This window comes from Opisthocomus hoazin, chromosome 15 (genome assembly GCF_030867145.1).
Source record: "Opisthocomus hoazin isolate bOpiHoa1 chromosome 15, bOpiHoa1.hap1, whole genome shotgun sequence".
Taxonomy (NCBI): Eukaryota; Metazoa; Chordata; class Aves; order Opisthocomiformes; family Opisthocomidae; genus Opisthocomus; species Opisthocomus hoazin.
The window spans coordinates 25,864,571-25,888,319 of record NC_134428.1 but is presented as its reverse complement, the minus strand read 5'-3'; the positions used below and the strand labels follow the sequence as shown (position 1 = coordinate 25,888,319).

At 43.3% G+C, this 23,749-nt stretch overlaps 1 protein-coding gene across 8 annotated transcripts in view; it reads right to left on the bottom strand.

Moving 5' to 3' along the window:
• The window catches only part of TNRC6A (trinucleotide repeat containing adaptor 6A), a 51,557-nt gene that overhangs the window by 4,374 nt on the left and 23,434 nt on the right, over positions 1 to 23,749 (bottom strand). For 3 of the 8 annotated variants that reach the window (XM_075436630.1, XM_075436633.1, XM_075436629.1), the window contains 18 exons: positions 22,784 to 23,119; positions 18,510 to 18,557; positions 10,853 to 13,441; positions 9,880 to 10,044; positions 9,525 to 9,700; positions 9,258 to 9,338; positions 8,772 to 8,823; positions 7,595 to 7,737; positions 7,100 to 7,246; positions 6,796 to 6,933; positions 6,433 to 6,561; positions 6,246 to 6,323; positions 5,777 to 5,987; positions 5,156 to 5,188; positions 2,897 to 3,028; positions 1,226 to 1,384; positions 700 to 840; positions 74 to 181 (listed from right to left, as the gene is read on the bottom strand). In XM_075436630.1, coding sequence (XP_075292745.1) covers positions 74 to 181; positions 700 to 840; positions 1,226 to 1,384; positions 2,897 to 3,028; positions 5,156 to 5,188; positions 5,777 to 5,987; positions 6,246 to 6,323; positions 6,433 to 6,561; positions 6,796 to 6,933; positions 7,100 to 7,246; positions 7,595 to 7,737; positions 8,772 to 8,823; positions 9,258 to 9,338; positions 9,525 to 9,700; positions 9,880 to 10,044; positions 10,853 to 13,441; positions 18,510 to 18,557; positions 22,784 to 23,119 — 4,866 coding nt within the window. The remainder of the gene's footprint in view (positions 1 to 73; positions 182 to 699; positions 841 to 1,225; positions 1,385 to 2,896; positions 3,029 to 5,155; positions 5,189 to 5,776; positions 5,988 to 6,245; positions 6,324 to 6,432; positions 6,562 to 6,795; positions 6,934 to 7,099; positions 7,247 to 7,594; positions 7,738 to 8,771; positions 8,824 to 9,257; positions 9,339 to 9,524; positions 9,701 to 9,879; positions 10,045 to 10,852; positions 13,442 to 18,509; positions 18,558 to 22,783; positions 23,120 to 23,749) is intronic. The other 5 variants (XM_075436631.1, XM_075436632.1, XM_075436635.1 and 2 more) reach the window with 5 other exon arrangements.

Here is a 23,749-nt window from a genome sequence, read left to right as displayed (position 1 = left end):
ACGTGTAGTATCCCTGAGGCACAGGAAGGGGAAGAAGGAAACAGTGGCTCAGAGCAGTACACACAGACATCACCTGAAGTGCTTTGTGCTGTACTGCTGAGGGAAACATTGTAGTTGGAGGCACGAATGGATGACCAGGCACTAGTTGAAGGCAGCGTGGTGTTCAAAGATGAGGATGACCCTGGAACAAAGACAGAAGTCAGTCACAGCACAGTGCACCACGAACGCAACAACATGAGAAGGCAGGACTTGTAGTCCTGACTGAACGTGTCAGCACAATCAGATGAGGGACCTCCTCCACTCTTCTCAGCCCTCGTCCTCGACCCAAAGGCACGTGGCGGCAAGCACCCGCGACAGCAGGAAGCACCGCGCACTCGCTGCAAGCAAAGCTAGCGACATTACTGCAACGGCTAGCTGGCCAAGTTCTGCTGCCTAGTTCCAAACACGCGGCCTCTCTGCGCACAGAATCACATCAGAAGGCCGATCAGCAGCGTTCCCTCACTACTGCATTCTTGGAATACCTGCTGCATCGCATCAAGTAGCGGCGCTTGAGCCAAACAGGAGCTTTTCGGCCATCAAATCCACAACACAAAAGATAAACACGGAGATGAGCAAGTAGCAAACCCATGTCCCAGTGAACAGGCTCTGCACGGGGCTGAAGAGCAGCACGCAATCGGAAGACGCCGCAGCTGAACATACCACTGTTCCTGTCCCTGAGGTGGTCAACTTCCCGCACAGTATTAATTGAGAGATTGTTTATGACACTGCCAGGAGTGACGTAAGGGTCAGTTTCAGGGTCGATGTTTGGATAACCTTTCCATGGCTCACCAGGGCGAAACTCTAGGAACAGAGATGCAGACAAGCTTATTTGGATTTATTTTTTTTTAAAGCAGGAAACATCTGTCTAAACAATACATCTCTTAATGACTGAAAATCCCAAACCTTTTAAGCATTTAATTTACTTAATTTAGTTGTATTTTCCCTTTATTTACTTCATTTCTAGTTTTTCTGGTCCCGTCTCGCCAGGGTAGAATCTCCAAGCAGGGAGATACGCTTCTCTTTCTGAACAGAACTACCGCTCCCCATTCCGACTGCTACAACCACCGCCTTCATGCTCTTCTGCAGGCGGCTTCCCTGCCCCCCCCCCAGGTACCGAGCACGGAACCCAGCAGAAATCCCACGAACAGCGGGAAGGGTGCGCAGCGCAGGCCTGGGGCCGGCGTACCTGGGGGCCAGTTAACACTGCTCGAGCCGTTAGGCGATTTGGCACGGGGCCAGCCGTCCCCAATCGAGCCGGGAGGACTGGCTGGTGAATTACTGCTGTTCATAAAGTCGTAGGGGACAAACGGAGACTCTTCCAGCCGAAAACCACTTGAAATAGCACCTAATTAGAAAAAAAAAGTTGTCGTGTATTTCATAGCCGATTTTTATATTTAGACATCTCGAGCTATACAAAAACACGCCCTCGGAAAGCGTTCCTGAAACATGGAGCACCACACTGTCCTCTTCTGAGGTCAGGCTATATAGAAAGTCATGAAGGATTACATAATCTAAAATGAAACGTCTCTGAATAATTCAGGCGAAAACACTAAGAACAATCCATGAAATAATTTCACTAAAACGGTATACTTATTAAATTTAAGCAAAATATTAATTTCAGAGGCTAAGAGCATTCTGTGAGACTCCCAGCTGGATAACAGGGGTAGTGAATATATTCTGTGATGGGAAGGCTCTTGGAAGAAACATCTATAAAATCTGAAGGATTTTTAGCTACTGCAAAGCTCTGTCACTTCCACTTACATTCCTGGGAGGGGAAGAAATACAAAATGAAAATCACTGGAGGCAGAGCAAGGAACAAAGGCACTGCACACAACCTGTTTACTTCTGCGCCAGTCCCGTAAGGAGAAGCCTAAAAGTTGTAAGGCAGCAAACCCACAGATCTTCTACAGTTCTGAGGGAACAGATGACTTCCCAGCGATTCCATGCAAATGGAGTTCAAATAATCAAACTGCTGCCACGATTCAGAAAACGCTACCTACAGCTGCAGCAGGTAACCCTGACTTGTGTGGCCACAAGCCGACGCAGGGCAGAAGTGCAGCAGCAGCGCATCCCCACTAGATGCTTCAAGCAGCAAGTCACTGCACAGCAGTAAAGCAGCTGACAAATCTAAAAATACCCAAACAATCTGAAGACTGAACAGTAACAGGAGACTGGAGACATTTTGTAACTATCTTTAGACACAGAACCTTTGTGCTATAGACTCAAATTTTAACTGGATGAGATTTCAAGCAACTGAAACAGTTGAAATGCCGTATGAATCCTGATTACTGGAATGAAACATGCAGCAACCAAGTCTGCCTCCTCTAAAACTAAGTACAGCGATGGTGCTAGTCTATCCCTTCTAAGCTCTCCCCATTTTTAGAATGCAAATACACCCACTGATAACCAAAACCTGTAACTAAAAGTGTCAGACATGACCGGAATGTGTGCACACAGCGTTAAATACCCCTAAATCACCTTAAGGCCACCTCAAGGGTGGCGGAAAGAAAGCTAGAAAATATAAAGCTTTTGATGTAAAAATATATGAAGCATTCTAATACAGATTAAGATGGAGTTAGTAGCAACAGTCACACTTAAGAAAAGTCTGGTTAAATAGGAATTCTGCACAACATTTCTTCTAAATCTCATCTTCTGCAGGTGAAGACACTGAAGCAAGCTGTGCGCTGCTGTGCAAGACAAGCAGCAGCCTCGGCACAGACAACACAAATTCTGACAGCTACCAGTAACACAGCAGTTACAACCACAGGCCGAAATGGAGCAAACCTGCATTTTATAGACAGAATGTGAAAATCTGATGTGCAACGTCAAGTGCTACACAATGACATGTTTAACATACCATGTTTGCTGGAGTTTTGATCTAACGATGTGTTCACAGAAATGCTGTCTACTGTAGTCCATTTCCTCAGTCGAGATTGTGGCTCTTTAATACTGCTCATATCCATGTTTACATTCAAGTTTGAGTTCATTCCTAAAAACATATATAGCTTATGAAATACAGACTAAAGGTTTTTCTTCTGCTAATTACCACTATTGCCCTAATAAACATTTAACAGTATATTGCTATGGTTATTTCATGCTTCCAAGTCTCTGTTTTTGAGAAACACTCTAGGGTATAATACAGTGAACTTGCTACAGACAGAAGCTAAGCTAAGCAATGCAAAGCGCTCGCTTCTCAGCCAATGTCTTCATGCAAAAATGTCAGTGGAAGAAGCCACTGAGGAAGTCAGAGAAACGAACATGGAAGTGCCTAGAAAAACGCGGCATTTCTCATGCCAGTTGTCGTGCTGGTGCTAGACTGGTCTCATCTGCACCAAGCAGAAGTGCTGTACTTTGAAGAGCTACACTCTGTTATACAAGACGCTTTTCTCAGCAGGAGGGCGTGTCAGGACTCATCCGTGTTGGGCAGAAGTTACATACCAGTATCCACAGCTACCCCTCACTGCCATTCTCATCTGGCTGTTCAACGGGACGCCTTGCCAGCTTCTGACCCACACTAGCACAGACATCTAAGCACTTTGCAGGGATCTGCACAAGTACTACTATCCCACTCCTCCATTTCTGCTGTTTACACTGAAGAGAAAACAAACAAAACTTGTCTTTGCCTGCTCTAGGCTGTTGTCTGTATCCCAAAATGTTTAGCTGCCAGAGAATCAACACAACGCCAACCCAAATCAGTCCAAATACCTGTAAGAACCAGCTACTCTGGGCTTGAACAACGGGCCCATGCTTTTGACTCTGGCATGCCTGCTCTCTTTCCAGGTCTGTGAGAATCCTGAACATCATACCTGCTTACATTCCCAGCCCTTCAGACCTATTTATTTCATTTCTGAAAATAAACCACTACAACATCTTAACTTGGGGCCAGAGGCACACAGGGAACTTCTCAAATCTCCACTAGAAACACCTTCACTCAGCACTGGAAACCAGTGCTTAATTTTGTTCCTAAGTTGACATTCACTGCCATATAAAAGCTGGTTTGATTTTTTTGTTTGGTTGGGGTTTTTTGTTTGTTTTTCTTAAAGGCATGAGCAGATGTTGATGCCAGAAAAGCAGCCCTTGAAAAGCCTCAGAGAAAGTGCCTTGTAACAGGACATCAACTTTTAAGAAACATAACAACTACCAATAGCTGAAACAGAAAATAGGAAAAAGTCCAATCAGTGCAGTCTCTGACACCCCTCCCTCTGCCATTTGGCTGTCGTCAGAGCCTGAAGACAGCTTGGCAAGTTCAGCTCTTTCTCACATGACTACGCTACTATACTTTGGAAGATGCTACCAATACTCCTCTTGACTCAATTTTTCACTGAAGGGTGAAAAAAATCCAGCAACCTACTATTTCTACCCTTCAGCTTTTACTTGTGGACTGAGTGTGGCTCCACTTGCTTGTATCACTACACAGTACTGCTCCAAAGGGGTCCCAAAGAATTCTTACGTATACTGCAGCAGACTCCTGAGGGATCTCAAAGCAATCTTACATATACTGCAGATTCCTGAAATGTGGCAATGATTAAGGTGAGAAAGCAGCTACTCAACAATTGTACACAACAATTCAACTCAAGAAACAAAACAGAAAGGAACCTCGCATAGGCAGGATGCAATTACTCAGCATGAAGTTTGGCGAGAAAGTTAAATATTCCTTTCATTAGGCCTAACATAGTGCCTCTAACAGCTAGACAAGCTTCATTTTTATGCCTTGCCCTTTGAATGAAAGCAGTAGTTAGATCTTGATGCCAATCAGCAGCAGCAACTACTAAGCAGCAGCAGCCTGGACTTAAGACCGGCCACGAGCAAAACTGCAGTGTGCCACATGCAGTGCAACAGCCCGGCCGGCCCCGACCCTCCGGCTCCACGCCGCTCCACCTGTAAGCACAAGGGTTTCAGCAGCAGTCTCTGTTAAACAAACTTTCGACAAAGGGCAATGGGAATGCAAAGGAAATCAGCCCAACAGAAGCCACCAGATTAGAACAGCTTAGAAGAAAAGCAAACTGAAGAGGAGGAAAAAAATAGGGATAAGGAACAAAAGGTAAATGGTATACAGTTGTAATAAGTGTGAGATAGCATTAAAAAGGGACCTAAAGTAAGGAGAAAATATACAAGCCTGGAATTTCTGAAGTAGAAATTGGACAGAAGCCTGGAAACGTAGGGAGAAAGAAACAGGACATGTTTGTATTTATAAATGTTCAGACATTTTGCCTGAAATGAAACAACCGTTCTTTAACAATGCAGAGCTGAAAGCTTGCTTTCCTGGACAAAACCACTACAAGGGAAATCAACATTTTGTTCTACCTATGCAATTCTAGATTCACTGAAAACATTTTCAAAATCCAAAGAAACGAGACCACATCAATGGATTCTTTGTCTGGATTCTACTTCCAAAAGTCCTTTAGCTCCAGGAATCCTAACTGCAAAAGGACTTTGTATTATCCTGGGGACCCAGAGGATAAAAAGAGAAATAAAAGCAGACAGACATTCTTTAAGAATGTAAAACATTTTGCACTGAAATAGAGACACAGAGGGAATGAGTGCACTTGCGCAAAAAGTTCTTTGGTGAACAAAGATAACTGGATAAGCCCCACAAAAAATTACTACTTCCATTAAAATCGTAAGTGCTAACAGGATTACACCCACTACTGTTTTCTGAGCAGGCAGACAACGTGACAAGACAGGCTGCGTGTCGCCCAAGCATTAACTGGCTGTACGAAAGCACGGAGAAACCCACCTATAGGGAAACTGCTGAACGCGTTTATTGGCGATGGCCCTTTTTGTAGCTCAGGAGTAGCGTGGGGTATGACATTCTCAAGGAAAGATTTCATGGTGGGTTGATGGAGTGACTGCTGTTGAGAGGGTGGAGTTTGCTGCTTCATTAACAGGTTTGGATCAAGCTGACGGGACTGTTGCATCATCTGTTGCTGCATACTAAGAGATCGACCCTTAAAAAAACAGAGCAGTTACAATATAAATAGGCAAAAGCTTTTCCATGTTTCAAGCAAGATGGTGAAATGCCTCTTTGTGCTCTGTGCATCTCAGCACAGCAAAACCCCAGCATTAGCGAAGTCACTCCTCCAAAGCTTCTCAAAGTCCCACTCACTCTTGCATACTAATACAGTTTAGAACAAGAAATGCAGCTCAGGACGAAAAACAGTTTTTAAAGATAGTTTGAGAAGTTAGTAATAAACGTATTTATTTACCTGCTGCTCCTGCTGCTGACGACCACCAGAAGGCATGCTTCTTTGATTCTGCGCTTTTTGCTGCTGAGCCAACAACCGCTAGGAGACAGTGTTTTGTGGTGGGTTTTTTAACAACAGTTTGCAGTTGACGTAAGTCTCTATGTAGACTTTCAAACGGAACACAGAGCGACTAGCTTTGTTAGCTTACCTGTAACTGGGAGATCTGAGAAAGCTGGTTTAACTGGGACAGTTGATTCAACATGGCTACCTGTTGTGGGCCAAAAAGTGGGCTCAGGCCACCGTTGTTTGGTGCATACTTCAGTAATGATACTGGAACCTGCAGAACGGAGCGGGATGAAGCGTGACTGACAGTAATGTGCCATCAGTTACACCAGCTGTAGCATACGATAACTTTTGGTCAACAGTTGCCTAATTTCTGAAACACTCATCAAGCCAAGTATGTTTCCAAATATTTACAGAATAGGCATCAGCAACAGCAATAAACAAAAACCAGTTTTCCGAAGCAGCATTTTGGTAGTTTATATGCAGAATGTTTTGTGTACTCCATTACCTGAGGGGACAGTAATGGAGGAGGCACTTGAGCACGTGGATTAGGCTGAGATGAATTAAGAGGTTGTGCTGGAGGCTGCTGCATGCTCCTGGGCTGTGCTGCTATATTACCAACACCAAACATACTGGGATTGCCGTTCTGGGGAAAGGACGGACAGTTAGTGATGATCAACCTCTGCTGCTGCTTCTCCCACCCCCACACATCTCAATTAAACACGTATCAATGACATAGGTAGCTAGGGTGTCACATCAAAAGGTATTAAACGTTGTCAAGTAGCATGCCAAGGATATGCACACAGCCTTACCTGTCTAACAGAATTCAAGTTTTGCATACCCAGCCCTGCTAGGGAGCCAAGGGCTTGGTTAGGTAGTGCATTATTTGAAGGGGGAAGCTTCATGTTTTGACTGGACATAAACTGCATGTTTTGGGACTCGTCTGCTACAATGCCATCCTGATCGGACAGACAAACCGATGCGCAACAACCAGCCAGCAAGCAAGCGGCAGGGAGAAACCATTGCCAGGAACAGAAGGGAAGAGTCACATGACAGTCCAGCACCAGCAGGAGACAGGCAGAAAACAAGAGAGATCAGGTTAGTTATTTGCACCGCAAATGGGCTACAGAAAGTGCTTAGTATTATATATCAGTAAGTTAAAAAGAACAAAATACATCTTACAGATTAACAAGAAAGTCCTAACTTTCCCCTCCACTAAATGCAGAAAGCTAAGGAGCACACAGATAACTACTTCGAATGAGAGTCAAAGGAATTTAGAAGTGTCCACCAGGAAGACACCTACTAACCTTATCAAAGTAAGGACCGCGATCCATGGAAGACTCTTTGGAAATCTGAGGACGAGAACCAGGGCCTTTTCCAACCACACGATTGTAATCTCCGACACCGAGGCCATGCTTATCTATCTCCATCCGCTTATCTTGCAATAACCCTAGGGAAAGGCGAGAGGTGCGACCACAACGCTGGAGGACCCTTCAGCATCCCAGATACACCAGAAAGCAGCCCATGCTTATGAAGAGCTGAACTAACGCTGCTCTCAAGCGAAAACATCAGCCTAGCTTTAAACTCTCCGGGCCTTACTGAAAAGGGAAAGGAAACACTACGAATCTGGCTACGGACAAAACCTGGAATCAGCAAAGCACCAACACGTTTTGCTCGGCTTCACAAAAATATTATTATTGGTTTTCTCGTTAAAACGAGAGAGCACGCAGTGTAAGAGAATTACTTTCCACGCAGATGTTTTAAATTCAAATAAAAAAAACCCCTAAAATAGGTTAAATATGAGGCTTGCCGTTAATGTTAAAATCTAAAATTCAAAGAACAATTTCTTTACACAATAGACTATGATCCCAAAAGTGAAAATACCGTATTTTAAACTTGAATGAAAACAGTGCAACTACAATAAAAACTACAATGCTACAATTGCTTTTAATTAAATATTATATTGTTATATTCTATTGTTGTCAATGTATTAAAGAATTATACTACCTTTGATTTGCTAGAGCGATCATAACAGTCAATGGATTCATATAAAAATAAAACTGCTCACAAGTAATTTTACACTCAGATTTAAATGGTTCTAAAATAATTGCTCAGTATTAATTTCGTTCTTAGAACTGAAAATGTGTTTCCAAGAATGAACCACAACGAGCGAGTGTTTCTGTTTCTATTTAGCAGAGGTATCCAGAAGGCAATCTGGATACTTGTATTAGAAGAAACAAACCCACCACACCCTGAAAACATTCTCTCATATCAGCTTAATACATATATAAGCTTAGCTTGATGTATGGATGTTACTGCTACAGCAACCAGGTGATTCAGGTGTGTAGCATTACTCACGTGCACAAATTTTTTTCTCCACAAGGGTATTCCTTTTCTTTAGTGAAACATGTATTTCGCTATATAAACTAAAAGAAAGACTGGAAAGGAAAGCAATAAAACCCAGCTAGATTCTCATATTCTTACCTCCAGACATGTCCATCTTATTGCTCTGTATGGTTTCTTCTGGTGATTCTCTCTGAAGTAATAAAATGCACCATGATTATTTAATAGTAATATTTTTAAAAGCTAAAACAAAGAGACTCCTATATACTATTTCAACTCAAACCTGCAAGAAAAAAAAAATCAAGAGAAATCAGATGCTATTTTAAAGCGTTTTCTCCCTTTGGTTGTTACCCAGTTGAAAACAGGCATCTTCACCAAAATACATCTGTAATGCGAAATAAAACATCAGACTACTGGGTAGTGTTTACAAGAACACTTTTCATCAATAAATAGGTCTTTTTGTAATGACAATGCAAAGAAAAGGGATGGGTGACAGAGGAGAGACAAAGCGAAGTAAAAAGAAAAATACTATGAAAATGAACACTAGTCAATGGAGCATTTGAACCTTTGTGCATTATAACTAGCACTGTAGGGCAGCAGTAAAGCCAGGTAAAGGAGAATACTTACTGAAAAACTGAGATTTGTGAATTGCTTAATGAATGGATTGATCCATGTTTCATCTTGCTTATTTCCACCTTTCATTATTCCCTTAAAAACAGAAAGGAATTCCCGTGATACTCAGAAGATGTTTACCACCTACTGTTTAAATTACATCATAAAGTGTATGAATGAAGATCAAAGCTTAATAGTACTCCACTCAGAGCAGCAATCTGTTCTGACTCAGCTTTTAGAAATTACAACAGTACAAAAACCTCGACTCAACCTCCTCGTTACCTTTGTGGGCATTTTTTTCATATATGGTGGCCAATTTAAAGATGGGTTCGCGTCTTGTGAAGAACTGCTGTTCCACATTCCAATCTCTACATCCTCCTCTTCCTCCCAGCTGGTCTGACGACTGCCTGTCAACGGCATATCATCTCCACACCAACTATCTTGCATAGATTTAGGCCCTGGTTGTGAAAAAAATCCAACATCTCAACACTTCAGTAGCAACTGACTGCCCTTAACACAGAGGTTAGCCTGACGTTTGCTTCAAGATAAAAAAGTCCTCACAAATGTAAAGCTTCTGTAGAGGTATTCCCACCATCCTCAAACAGTTTTATTCAAAGATGATGCAGAAAGCACTCACCAGGTTTATTCGGAGCCTGTTGACCAAGAGAAGCGTTTCCCCAGCCAGAGGTGCCTGCTGCATCGCTGATGGGTTCTCCCCAGCTAGTACCAGTATCCATGGGTTTACCCCACGCGGAAGTTCCATTATCTACAGTAGTGGCTGGAGTAGGAGGCTCTCCCCAACCTTTTTAAAGCAGTATGAGTTACTGGCACGTTTTTAAACAGGATTTAAAAAGCTATCTAAAGAGACTCAAGTGTTTTGCCTTTCCTAGATCCATAACACACAATAAAAAGCATATTAGTACACATTTACATTTTGTATGTAGGCAATTATTACAACTGTAACCTGTTCCATTAAAAAAAAAAATCACAAAAATAGAAATTTCATATGTAAAGAATTACCGTTTTGATAATAGAAATTTCTAAAATATTCGGTTTCTAAGAGATGCTTATTATATTTAAGCTACTCCTCTTTACACTTGAAAAAGAGACAGAGCACAAAATACTTCACAAACACCACACAAACTCATCTGCCAGTATCATTATTCGCTGCTTCCAAAACTACAGGATCAGAAAGTCTGACCTTGCATCCCGATAAAACCATCGCCCAGCATTCTGTCTTGTAGCAGCTCAATGCTTTTTTGGGGGGGCTCTTTGGCAATGCTAAGCTTTAACTATTTTAAAATCAAAGGAAGAACACTTCTGTTCCTCAAGTACTATTTTAAATATTTTCTCTGTGTTCCCACAGCCCGGAATTCAAGCAGAGCTGTCCAGTCTTTATTACTTAAGCTATTCAAAACTAGAACAGATCTTCCAATCTCTATAAAAATATCAAATGCCTATAAGCATTGGGGCTTTTTTAATAAATAAAAATGGCACTTCGTTGGCACCTTCCCGTTTCCACTTTGAAACTAAAATACCGTTAAATGAAGAACAAAAGACTTGTTTTACAATTAACAGGAAACACAAACTTGCATAAAACCAAGTCTTACCAGAACCCGAACTGCTCTCCTTGCTAGACATGGCACTTGAAGACAGTAGCTGCTGATGTACCTGTGCTTGCTGGTCTGAACTGCTGCTACTGTTTGGGACATTTTTATTCCACATATTCACATTTTTGTAGTTGTATTTGCTTGGATCCCCCCAAGCAGAAGTTCCATCATCAATTTCCATTTTACGGCGTATCGATTCAGGGGATGGCTCCTCCCAGCCAGTGGGCTCTTCCTCCTTTGCTGGTGCCGGCATTGGGCCCCCCAGCCAGCCTGACCCTGGGGGTTTGTTTGTGGCAGGGGGTGCTCCCCAGGAGCCAACATCTTGTTTGTTCCATTCTGGAGAGTTGATTGGCTTCGATGAATCCCCCCAAACTTGAGGCTGATTCGATTTAGGAGGGTCTCCCCAGCCCTGGTTCTGATTAGACTTCGCAGGCTCATCCCATCCCGACGAATTATTTGGGTTTGTATTGTTACCTCCCCAAGTAACAGAGTTTGATTTACCTGGCTCATTCCAACCAGATCCTGATCTGTCACTGTCACTTCCTCCTGAACTGGATTTCTTAGACTCACCCCAATGGTTACTTCTTGAATTTTCGCCCCAGCTCTCACCCGCAGAAACTGCCCAACCCTGGCTGGCTTTCTGTCCCTCTACCCATCCCTGTTTGATCTTCTGTGCATCATTCCAAGAAGACTTCTCCTCTTTGCCACTTCCCCACGACTGATTGCTCTTGACCATTACTGTAGCAGCAGAATCCTCCTCCCACCCCCCTTGGCTGTTTGACCCTTTGGAGTCTCCCCACCTCGCAGCAGACTTTGGATCTCCCCACCCTGATACAGATGAGGTATCATTATTATTAGGGCTAGGTCTATCTACACACCCCCCTGAGCTGGAAGTCTGTGTCACAGAGCCTCCCCAGGCCTCTGTCCCATTGTCAGTTTTTCTTTCACCCCTCGGTGACGTTTCGGTATCCCAGGCAGTGTTCTGTTTGATTGGAGTCTGTCCCCAACCAGAGTTGGAAAGGACACGCGGATCTAAGTCAGTTCTGTTCACTATACTTTGGAGTAATGCATGCTGGTCGACTTTCCTTCTCTCTCGGTTCTGTCCTTCTGTAGTTACTCTGTCTTCATGGCATCCAGTGCTCTCCGAACTACCTTCGCTGTCCGCCGTACCTGTTTTGGCCCACGCGCTGTTCTGCTCAGTCAGCTGCGAAGCAGCAGAACTCTGGCTGTTAAGGTCATCCTCCTCAGTAGACTTCCATCCATTTGTAAACTTCCTGCTGTTTCCATTCACGCTCTCATTGGAATGCTGATTACTAGGCAGTTTACTCCACTCCCCGTTCGAAATGTTAGTGCCAGTGTTTTGTGCAGGGTTGCCCCATCCTCTTCTACTCCCGCCAGCACTCGCACCATTTCCGCTCCCCCACGGCATATTCTGGGAGTTGACTGTCCCTGCCTCCCACACCCCTCCTCCTTTATTCCCATTGATTTGAAAGTTAGTGCTGCCAGGCCCGCTAATGCCTGGCTGCATTAGAGTTGCATTCACAGTGTCACCATTAGCTTGGCTGTTTGGGCCTGAACATTTGTCTCCAGAGTAATTAGAACCATAGGCACCCCACGTAGTACCGTAAGATCCACCATTTTTCGCCTCACCATTGCTAAGATGAGAAATGGAAGTGCCGTTTGCAACTGGAGAGGCCTGAATCTGAGAATGATTCATTGTGCTCACACGCCAGGCCCCATGCCCTGTATTATTAGGCAGTTCGTTAATCTGCACTGAACCAGCAGAGTTTGGTAAACTAGAGGTCATAAAGTTAGTAGTGTTATTTGGTCCATTCATTTCAGTGTTAAGGTTTTGAGGTTGCCCACTGAATGAAACCTTCCTTGTACCATTTACTTCAGAATCACAATTTTCCTGAAGGCTTCCCCAGGAACCATGGGCTGAACCACCCACTTTAGAGTTGATACTCTGACTATTCGATATCTGACCTATGGTACTGCACTGAATATTTGTGCCAGGATTACCACTCCCTACAGACCCTTTCAGGGCATGTCCATTGTTCTCCAATACAGGCCAGGCACCATGGTTGCCATTTGAATTCAAAGTGCTTGGATTTAACCCTCCATTTGATGAAGAGTTTATGGTGCCCCAAGCATTCATTCTATTGTTGCTACTTTCAGATTTGCTGTCAGGAGCATCCACAGAAACTTGACATGTGCTTATTATGGTTCCGTGGGACAAACCCCACGGCCCATTAATACTTCCATTGCCCACATTATTGCTGTTGCTACCAACCACAAACTTATTCTGAGAACCATGTCCAATGCCATTTCGTATGCCATCACTTTCACCACCTGTGCTCCCTGAAGCCATTATAACGAGGTTTCTCTCCGACCCAGAGCTAGAGGCAGAGTCAGTGTCCATACATTCTGATGTCAGCTCTGGGTCACTGCCCGTGATTGATGGCCATGCTTCTTTGTCAGAGCCGTCTACAATAACTTTATCCCAGTTTGTGCTGGAGTCACTATTTGAAGAGACTGGTCCCCAGTGAGAATTGTCATAGTGCGATCCTAGACCACTGTGGTTCAGATCTAAAGAAAAGAAGGAAAGCCCAAGATAATTATTATAAATTTAGTATTACTACTGCATTAAATAGAAGAGGGGACGAAATATAGTGTATAAAGATACTAAGCCAAGGATTATTTTGCTTAACACTACAGTCACCGAAGATCACAGAGAAAACTTTCGAGTACGGCTGTTCAGAACACCACCACACACACAGCCTAGAACGCTTCTCGCCAGCATTCAAAGTTGCACTCTCACAAAAAGCACAAAGAAGCACTGAAAGTACAGTTCTTTTCTCCAGAGAAACTTTTTTTAAAAAAAATACTCCGTATCACCATATACTAAGTATTCTGTACAAACATACACATTAAAAACTAAAATACTATCTAAAAATCAAAGACATTCTGAAAGGCAGAAATCTAAACAGGCTGTTAAGCTGACCTAGTAGAACCAATTGCAATGTGACAACAGCCAGAGAAACACACACGCACCCACCCCACTAAAAGACATTCTATCAGATTTCTGAAGTACAAGTTATTTAACATCGTTTCTTTTATACAACAACTGGACACACAAACCACGAGACCAATCTAAAGTTCTGCTCCTGCAGGAGCACAAACACCGTTGCTGAACTGATACTTCTCATTTTCATTTATATAATAACTACTGCTGATTATGTCTGGGAATAAAGACGACATACATCCTAATTAACTTAGAAACTTTTCATGGTTAAATACATTCATTATGGAGTATTTGCTATAGAATAAGTGATATCAGTTTTCATCTTGTATGTCTGAAGCTTTACTGCAGAGACCTCCCCTCCCCAACTGTGAAACCCAAATCTTGTCAGACAGGTGCCCCAGAAGAGGAAACTATGGAGGGCAAGCTCATGGAAAACAGTAATGCAGCTGGCAACAGAACACAAGTGCATTATGTCAGCAAGGTTTTTTTTACTCAGTATTTGCCTGAACTGAAAAAATCATACTAGTGTACGCTCAATTGCTCTATCTGTAGCAAATGATGCTTCTCTGCCCATTAAAACATTCTTTTTTTTTAAAAAATAGTCAACTTTTCTTACTGTTGTTCCCTTTTTTGCCCTTAATTAGATTAAAAATGTATGTACCTAAAGAGAAGAGAAAAAAGTTTTACAGCTCCTGCTCATCCTTACAGAGTTTTTACAGTACCTGCCTTACATCTGACTAGAGAAAGGTGCAGTGGCTTTGCCCGAATACCTTCCTGAAATTGTACCTGTTCCTGTTAACAGACAGGGCTAATACTCACAAAATGCTACAATTATCAATACTTATTTTTCTCAAAAGCTATTTCAAGAACATTTAGGGCCTGGCTACTTTAAAAAAGTAACACTAATTTATAAGCCTCTTGTGTTTCCAAGAAATATGTGTTAACTGTGAGGCTGAAAGGAAGCTGCCAGTCAAAATTGTCACCTACTTAGAGGCTAAAACACACACAGCTTTTGGCAGCAGCTCAGCTCGCGAACGCAAGGATCCTGTGCTCTCACACAGGCGGAGCCTGTTCTTACTGCTCCAGCACAACCGCAAAAAAGGTCCGTGTGGTTTATCGTGTGCAAGCACGACTGACCAATCTGAACTGAAGTACAGCTGATGCAGATTTAAAAAGAGACCTTGTTTCAGTGCTTCAACCTCTCAAAAGGAACCTGAGAACAACATGACAAGCAGAAAATTCCACATTTTGAAATCAGAGTAACAAATTTGAAATACTACTTTATTTGAATTTATGGCCCTGATGACCTATAGGAAGTGGGAAGGAACAAATCAAAACCCTGAGAGTCAAGTTACTATGGACAGTTTACTGAGTTTTACACTGATGTGCAAAAAGCTGGTGTATTTTTAATTCATTTTTAATCAATATCATTATTCATCCTATAGTGAAAAAGAATCTAGCCAAAAGACCCTGCCTCCAAGAGTACATGGCCTGGAGAGCACAGAGCAGGGATCACCCACTGCTCCTCCAGCATCCAGGATGATGGAAGCTTGAGAGAGTTCACAGCAATCAGTTAAGTTTCACATCCGAATTACAGCATGAGAAACAAGGATGCTGGCACAGCAATTTGGAACAGGGAGTAGTGGAAAAAGACCTGTGGCAGGTAGAAATAGGGCTGCAATGGTTCGAAGTGCCTGGCAGCTCCGCAGTCTGGAAGAGGGGAACCACACAGCATCCCTGGGAGAACTGGAAGACATTCATTCAGCTGAACATAACCCAGAACTGCCTATTAATGTCTCAGCGAAAAAACCCCCGCAGCACCTGAGCAACTGTCCAACAAAACCCAAGATTCCAAATCTCACATTGGTACCTCAAAAACCAACATTTACCTTACATTAAAAGGCTAATTAAGAGTTTGTTAGGGCTTGTCTTCACTCTGAAGTGAGTATGAATGAGAGCATATGAACAAGACAATCAACAGCATCAAAAGCTGCCCTAACAAAACAAAATCTTGATTACACAAACATTACCCCAATAACATGATCAGTTTTAAAAACACCACCAAAGTACACAGATGGCAAACAGCCGGAATTCAGCGTGGATAAACAGATACAGGTTATGACTACAAGCCAGAGTGAAACGGTAGACAAACCTTAACTTGCACAGCAGCAGCAGACATAAAAAGAAAGCTTGTACTTATTAAAATTCTTTTGTATTAGTTTAGATACAATACACAGCTTGTAGTGAGCCAATACACAAACAGCACATCACGATTAATCTCTAGTCATCCAGAATTTTATCCTATCACATAAAAAACTATCTTGACTAACAATCTTCCTCCTGGACAGAAAGATGTGTTCGTGATTTCTAGTATGAGCCACTGTTCTGAAGTATTCCTGTCTGAATCTCCACAACCCACAAACTGCTGAGATTAAGTACACAAATACTGAATAAGCAGGGTATTATCTCCAATTTTTCCTATCTGGCAGATGCCACCAAAACATCCTCAAAACTTAAAAACTGCAGTTGACAACTTACTGCATTCGGTGAACAGCAAAACCAGCCTGTAACAGCCTACAGTTCTACTTTTGGTTTTCTACCCCAAACCATTTAGAAGCTGTACCTGAACTTTTGCGCTGCTTAAATCCTGGACAAATTAAAATTTACACAAACCCGAGTGTCTTAAAATTCAGTAATCTTCTGAGATTTTTTCCATAATCTGTAATTTAATAATTGAATGCTTTCTAGCTATGAGTTACCCCTGCAGGAAATATCTGCAGGAAACAGCACGTATTTTCTAAAGTAGTTTCTTTGTTTTAAAGTACCATCACATGGTCTAAGATAAACAGTAGGACTGAGAAGTGTAAATTAAGAAATACCTCAATCTTTCTCCCTCCGCCTCCTTTTCCAGTTCCAGTACACACTGGTACGCACAGACTGTCACTACAGCACCTTGCCAATCATCGTACCTTCGGTCCTTGTGAAAACACACATTTTAACAAACAAGCTTTTTAGCTTGTAGAAAACAAGCTAAAAAGCACCTTTAATACAAAATGTCAAAGTAAAAAAAATAAACCCTGTTTGTTAACATCAGGTATGTGTTTATCTGTGGTAGAGAAAAAAAGGTCTGGAAGTCTGATTTTGCCTGCTTACAGTACTCCAGCCCAAGAACAAGCAGATGTAGCTGTTTGCCTGTAGCTGCAACACTTTCCTAACCGCTAATGCCGGACAGGAAAGCTGCCAGGACAAGGACTCGGCGTCCCTCTGCGCCTAGCCCAGCACAGCCGGCAGCTCTCCTAAAAGGGACCGTCCTGCGCGCTCCCCCCCGGCTGGGGCTCTGGCCCTGACCTGCGCCAGCACCCGCAGCACTGGTGAGTCCTGACAGCTCGCCGAGCCCCGCAAGCCCTGGGAAGCGGGCGACCCTCGGGTCAGGCTGCCGTTGCACGACGAAGCTGCACTGACTTGTCAAGTGGCCAAATTCAGCCCCGGGAAGACAGAGCAGAGGACTAACATCAGCCTGAAGAAGAGAAGGCTGCGAGGGAACCTAATATATACCTGAAAATATCTGAAGGCTGGGTGTCAGGAGGATGGGGCCAAGCTCTTTTCAGTAGTGCCCAGCGACAGGACAAGGGGCAACGGGCACAAACTGGAGCAGAGGAAGTTCCAGCTGAACAGGAGGAAGAACTTCTTCCCTCTGAGGGTGACGGAGCCCTGGCCCAGGCTGCCCAGGGAGGCTGTGGAGTCTCCTTCTCTGGAGATATTCAAGACCCACCTGGACAAGGTCCTCTACAGCCTGCTCTGGGTGACCCTGCTTCGGCAGGGGGGTTGGACTGGGTGACCCACAGAGGTCCCTGCCAACCCCGACCATTCTGTGATTCTGTAACATCATCCCGTCGGGAGCAGTCTTCAAGGCAAACAGAAGAGATGCAACACGAAACGTTCTCCTAAGCACTGCGCCCGCAGCAGCCCGACGGGTACATGGCACGGCCAGAAGCAGAGCCAGCACAAACCACTCTGCAGCCCCGTCTGCGTTGCTCCAGAGGATTTCACACAGCATGTCCTCAAGCCCTCACACAGCACATTCGCTCCAAATATTATTTAAAAATAAACAGTAAGTGTTCTTCACAGTCATACCCAGTAAACAACATACACAGCTGTAGGCCCCAGGGATGCGCTACCCCAGCATAAACTCAGCACTCAAAACAGAAAGGCCCCCAGACGTGATTTCCTCCACAGCGCTGTGAAACGTCTCTGATACAAAGCACCGGCTTGCACAGATCACTCAATCGAATACCACGAAGAGGCAATCGAAGGTGTAAGCATAAAGGTAAAAAAGACACTTAGTATTTTAGAGCCAAGGTGCCACACAATTGAAACACCTGTTTTGGTATGAATGTTAGGTTTGGTTCTGATGGTATTTTATAAAACTAAAAATGTTTAACCAAATGTAGTATGTAATGGCACAAAGAAAGTATACTTAAGCCAGTTATTCACACAGCACATGCTATTGAAAAACATAAGCGAAAGAACAAAAGAATAAATAAATTAAAAAAAAAAATCAAAGTTGTGTGAAACACGTAACTACTACAAACACACTCCGTACAAAAAAAGGGCGAGATTTAAATAGCTAACCTGACTGGTTAGGGGAGTGGCTCACCAAGTCCCGAATGGGAGGCATGCCTACAAAAAAAAAAAAGGCAAGAAAATTACAGAAGTGTTACTGAAGTTAACTAGCCCTTTGAGAACAGTCCCCAAACCACTCACTACACGAAAGCCATTTATTGGCACCCCTTTTTCAGGACAGGTTGCTCTTAAGAGCCATCTCAAGCCCATGACTGCGCTAGCGACAAGGCAGTTCTGAACCGCCTCACCCACAGCGCTGCGCAGAGACACCGACAGCAAACCCAGCTGGCTACATGCAGTGCTCAGATTTATTAGCAATTTTGCTGCTTTTACTAAATACTTCCACTACTAGCTAGTTTTTATATATTTGGCATTTAGTTAACCAGTTTAACATGTCCTTAATCTTAAAAGTTTGATTTATATAAAAAGAGAGGAAGAATTTATAGTCATCGAAACCAAAACCTGTTCTGACTGTGCTAACCTAGAACTTCAGCGGTCAGCCCTGAAACTTGAGCAAGTTCGTGCCGTTGTTCTGAAGGGCACGCTTTCTCCACCCGAGAGTCACTCTTCTGCTACGTGATTTATCAAACAGAAATAACCGCGTACAGTCCAACGCCGGTTCAGCCTAAGTGTGTGCATAATGAACTTCCATTTCCCGCTCTTCCTCCAAGTGTCCTCCAGGCAGCATATGAAACCAAAGTTAATGTTTCATATTCACAAATGTTACAGTTGGAGACCATAACTCTTACTTTTAAGACAAGGTTTCCTAAATTAAGTCAACCTCCATCACCAGTAGCTGCAAATCCCAACTGCTCCCTTCTTCCCCGACTCCTGCAGTAAGTGAGAACGAACGCGCCAGCTCCCGCAAGAACCTTCTGTTTCCAGAGCCTCTGGCTGCAGCCCAACATCTGGCAAGATGCACAAGGACCAAGCGAGACCCACTCGCATCAGAGGAGGAGTCCAAGTAAGCAGACTGACACCAGGAGCCCGACGGTGCTCTCCCGTTCTGCTCTGCCCCACAGTTGTAAGCAATCACTGCTGCCAAATATCGTAGCTCGCTGCATAGATTGCTTCACTCTGCAATAACCACCCGGCGATTCCGATGCGTTTCAAAGCCCAGAGGCAAACACACACACACCAAGGCAGCATTCAAGACCTTGCTTTCATGTGAAGTTTACACATCGGGGACAATTTCAGTAAAGCAAACAACTGAACTGGGTACGAAAACGTTCTGATCAAGTGCTACTTCTGTAGATTTCTTAAAATAACCACCTTGGTACAAGACTGTATCTATTGCAGAAGTACTACACGGCCTGAGCTTCGCTCGTGTCTTATTCAAAAAAATGTGCCAAATGTGCTAAAAACAGCAGAAAGACCCCAACCCACAGGACTACCCCTTCTTAAGCTTTACTTCTGAACAACGCAGGTTCATTTTCAAAACAGAAGATGATTGACCACGCAAAACACAAGAGTTTTTTTTTTTTAACCACTGATGTGACTGAAAAATTCTCCAATACTAGACATAAAAACTTACTGTGGCCAGGACAATCAAAGGAAGACTTTAAATTTAGCAGTATTTGTGTTCCCTGGCTTTTGCAAAACACCTATCCAACAGTTACAACCACTGCTGGAACTAAGGAGAGATCCTAGCCCGGGGTCTGTCAGGGAACGACAAGCTAGAACAACGGGAGCCATTACCGATTCCAGCAATTTTGACTTCCACACTTCAAGCTACAGTTTTTCTTTTAGCCCTGAAATACTGATCAATCCCAATATCCATTAAACGATTAAAAAAAAAAAAGCCAAGAACTTAACAATCTTCAAAGATACTCCGTTAGGGTATAAAATTTGTTAACCCAAATGGCCTGTACATGGATACTCTTTCAAGAGGAAGGGATCTACAGGTATGTCAAATGTATTGAGAATTTTAATTTCAGCGATCACAACAAGGAGAGTACCTAGAAGCTGCCGCTGGAGGCTAAAGGAGGAGCTAGGGAGGGCAAGCGAGTAAGATGCAGACAGGCAAATGACAACAGTATTTCCTTGCAGATACAAGGGTGTCAAAAGACACCGAGTCACTCTCGCATGCTGCTGGACTAGGGCCACCTCCACGCTACCTCACAGGCAATTCACTAGGCAAGATTTTGAAACCATCACAGAAATCCAACACTGAAAAGTTATTTTCCTTTATGTTCTCATCTTACCTACATTTCTCAAAGAACATGACAAAAGATCCAAACCAGACCTTATTCCCGGTCATACTAGAGGAACGGGATCTTCCAAGAGCGCAGCACCAAGAAACGAGACCCTGGCCTCCCAAGCCCACTTGTCGATGCTGACCAGTCCACCTTGGACACAGGGAATGCCCTGAGCACAGCACACAGTTCACAAAGACCTGACAGGATGCTACAGACAATACAAACATTTTCTTAAGACAGGAAAGTGATTTGGCCAACCCTTCTCTCCTCAAAGGCTCCCACAACCTTTTCGTTACCAGCTGGACTTACAGACTTCTTACTCAATTAATTAAGGTATTCTTCAAACCGCAGAACCACTCCAGCAAAGCAGCTGCCTTGGACAGGCAGCACAGCGTTGCGGCAGCACCGCAGAGGGACCGCGGACGTCTCCCAGCCTAAAGGCTGCCCAGCCACGCCAGCACAAAACCAAGCACTTGAGCAAAACTGGGCAGAATGCAATACACAAATGGGAACCCAACTAATCAAATATTGGGCTGGGGCTCACAAAATGAAGGACAGTACACTGAAAAAACCCTCTAGGTACTACTAAAGGGTTTAATAGGTTGTAAAAGGAGTAATACTTCTTAGATTAGTTTATATGTGAATTTTTATTTAAATTGCTACTTGCTACCATACAATTTGACCAGCAGAGGATACGTGCTGGAGAAAGTTTCATCTTAGGAGCAAGCAAGTACATGGAAGGTCACTTTAAACCTGACTATAGACAGGAACAAAATTGTACAAGTGAAAAAAAAAATTAAACTGCTTAAAAATCACTTCTTGGAATGGCAAAGAGTTCTATCAGTACGTTACAAAAATAACACTGGAAAGTAATATCGGAAACATTCCTCCAGGGGCACATGGATAAACTGCTTCCAATGCTTTGATTGTTTGCTTTCATTTTAAATACTGCTTCTTCGAGATCCAGTAATCAGAACAGTTCAAAATTTAATTAAAACTTGAAATATCAACACTATTTTCCAGAAATCTTTTTTTGTAACTGAGGGGGCTAGGAGTCACATCCTGCACAGCATATAAAACACTACTAGCATATAAAACACTAATTTCATGTAACACTGGGGATTCAGTAAAGTTCAGAAGAAACTATCTGTGGGAAGAAGTTACATCATGCACGTTAAAAAAATAAATACAAGTATAAAAATAAGAAAGCACTTGTCCACCATATTAAGTGTTAGCATGCATTAATACCAAATCCCTTTGAAAATCTAGATCCCTACAAAGAAAATTACTTTTTTCCAGCCAAAAATAGACTGTCCTTACTGTCCCCAAAAATTTGCCGAACTGTATCCTGGTACATTCACTGGGTGGCACATTATGCACAGGTGACAGGTAAGTTTACTCGCCTTTAGAAGGTAGTTGAAGGGAGCGTGTCACAAGCCAAAACAATGAAGGATAGCTATACTTAAATACTTACAGTAATAAAGGTAGAGGTCTCTCAGGTTTGTACAACAACCTAGCTTCAGGTAGATGAACAAAGAAAAACTCTGACCCAACACCACCACGCAATTCTGCTGTTCTAAACAAGCTGTACCCTCTCCGTATCTCCAGATGGCAAGACAAATTAAACCAAAAAACAAAAACAAACACACACCAAAAAAAAGAAGAAAGTCCTGAGATGCTGTTGGAATGCTCTGGGAACTGCCTGAAAGACCCCTCCTTCTGAGACCCACGTATCAAAACTGGGTGATTCGCACCATGACCACGCTCAGATCAATTATTACGATAACGACTGGAAATGCAGAACACAGCAGTGGTCACACCAGCTTCAGCCCCTGCTCGCAGACAGACAGGTCTGTTGCGCACCACTGGCAACAACAAGCAGCTGAAATGTCCTGAGTTTCAGTACAAAACCTGCACAAAGATGCCTGAAACCACCCTGCAATATTAAGCTACGACACAGGAAAAATTCTCATCATGCCACAGCTTACATTTAAAGCTTAAATAGCATTAGCTCAAATACTTTGCTGAGAATTGAATTTCAACTATTAGACTTTAGTTAAAGGAAAACAGGTACCCCCCCCTCACCTGGCTGTTTTTTGCTGCTGTTCGGCACTTCTCCGTTGGTCACTGGCTGTTTATTTGTGACAGTGCTGCCTCCTGACTGGCCGTTTAATACTTTAGGAGTAGATCCCAGGTTTGCAGCTATAACTGGTAACTGCTGACCTCGTTTCAGAAGCTGTTTCTGTTCCTGGTGTCGAAATCGCGGTGGTACTTCACGAGGAGGGTATCGAGGCAAGGTCTGCTGCTGCTGACTGTTGGCTGTGGCCCGCTTGGCATTATTATTAGTGCTGGTTACTGTGGAAGTGCCGTTAGAGGTGACAGGCTGAGGCTGGCTTACACTTGTCTTTGTTTGTTCTGGCACTACCCCCACCCCCAAAAAAAAGAAAGTTGGACAAAGTTATTCATAGGAACAGCAACTTCAAAAACTGAAGACTCAGTCAATATTCTTAGATGTGTTTATAGATTATGTAATGGTAGCATTTTTTCCAATTCCAGTTGTAACTCATTCCCCATTAACAGCTCTATTATCCCATAATCCCACAGCTGTAATAGCACAGATCTGGAAGCAGAAATGTGTCTTGCTATCACTCCTAACACAGTTATCTCAGTTCAAGTATGCTGCTACTAACAAGCTTTCTATAGCTCTACCTGGCAGATCAGCACTATGCCAGTTTATTTTGGCATTTAAACTTTATTTTGAAAAATACTGAAGTACTAAAAAAATCAATCTTACTCCAATGGGAAACTTAAGTGTTACACACAGAAAAGTGTTACGGTTTCACACAGAAAGAACAAGCGGTGAGCAGGACATGCAGAACGTATCGTCAAGAGTTGCTTCCTTCGTCAACCCCAACACCCAAGCAGAAACGCATTCACACCCTGAAGTCAACGTCGCCCGCAGGAAAAGCTAACAGGACTGGCAGCCCCCCCGCACAGCTCGGCAGGACTGTGCCCACGTTCATCAGTGTGCAACTCCAACTCCAAATTACC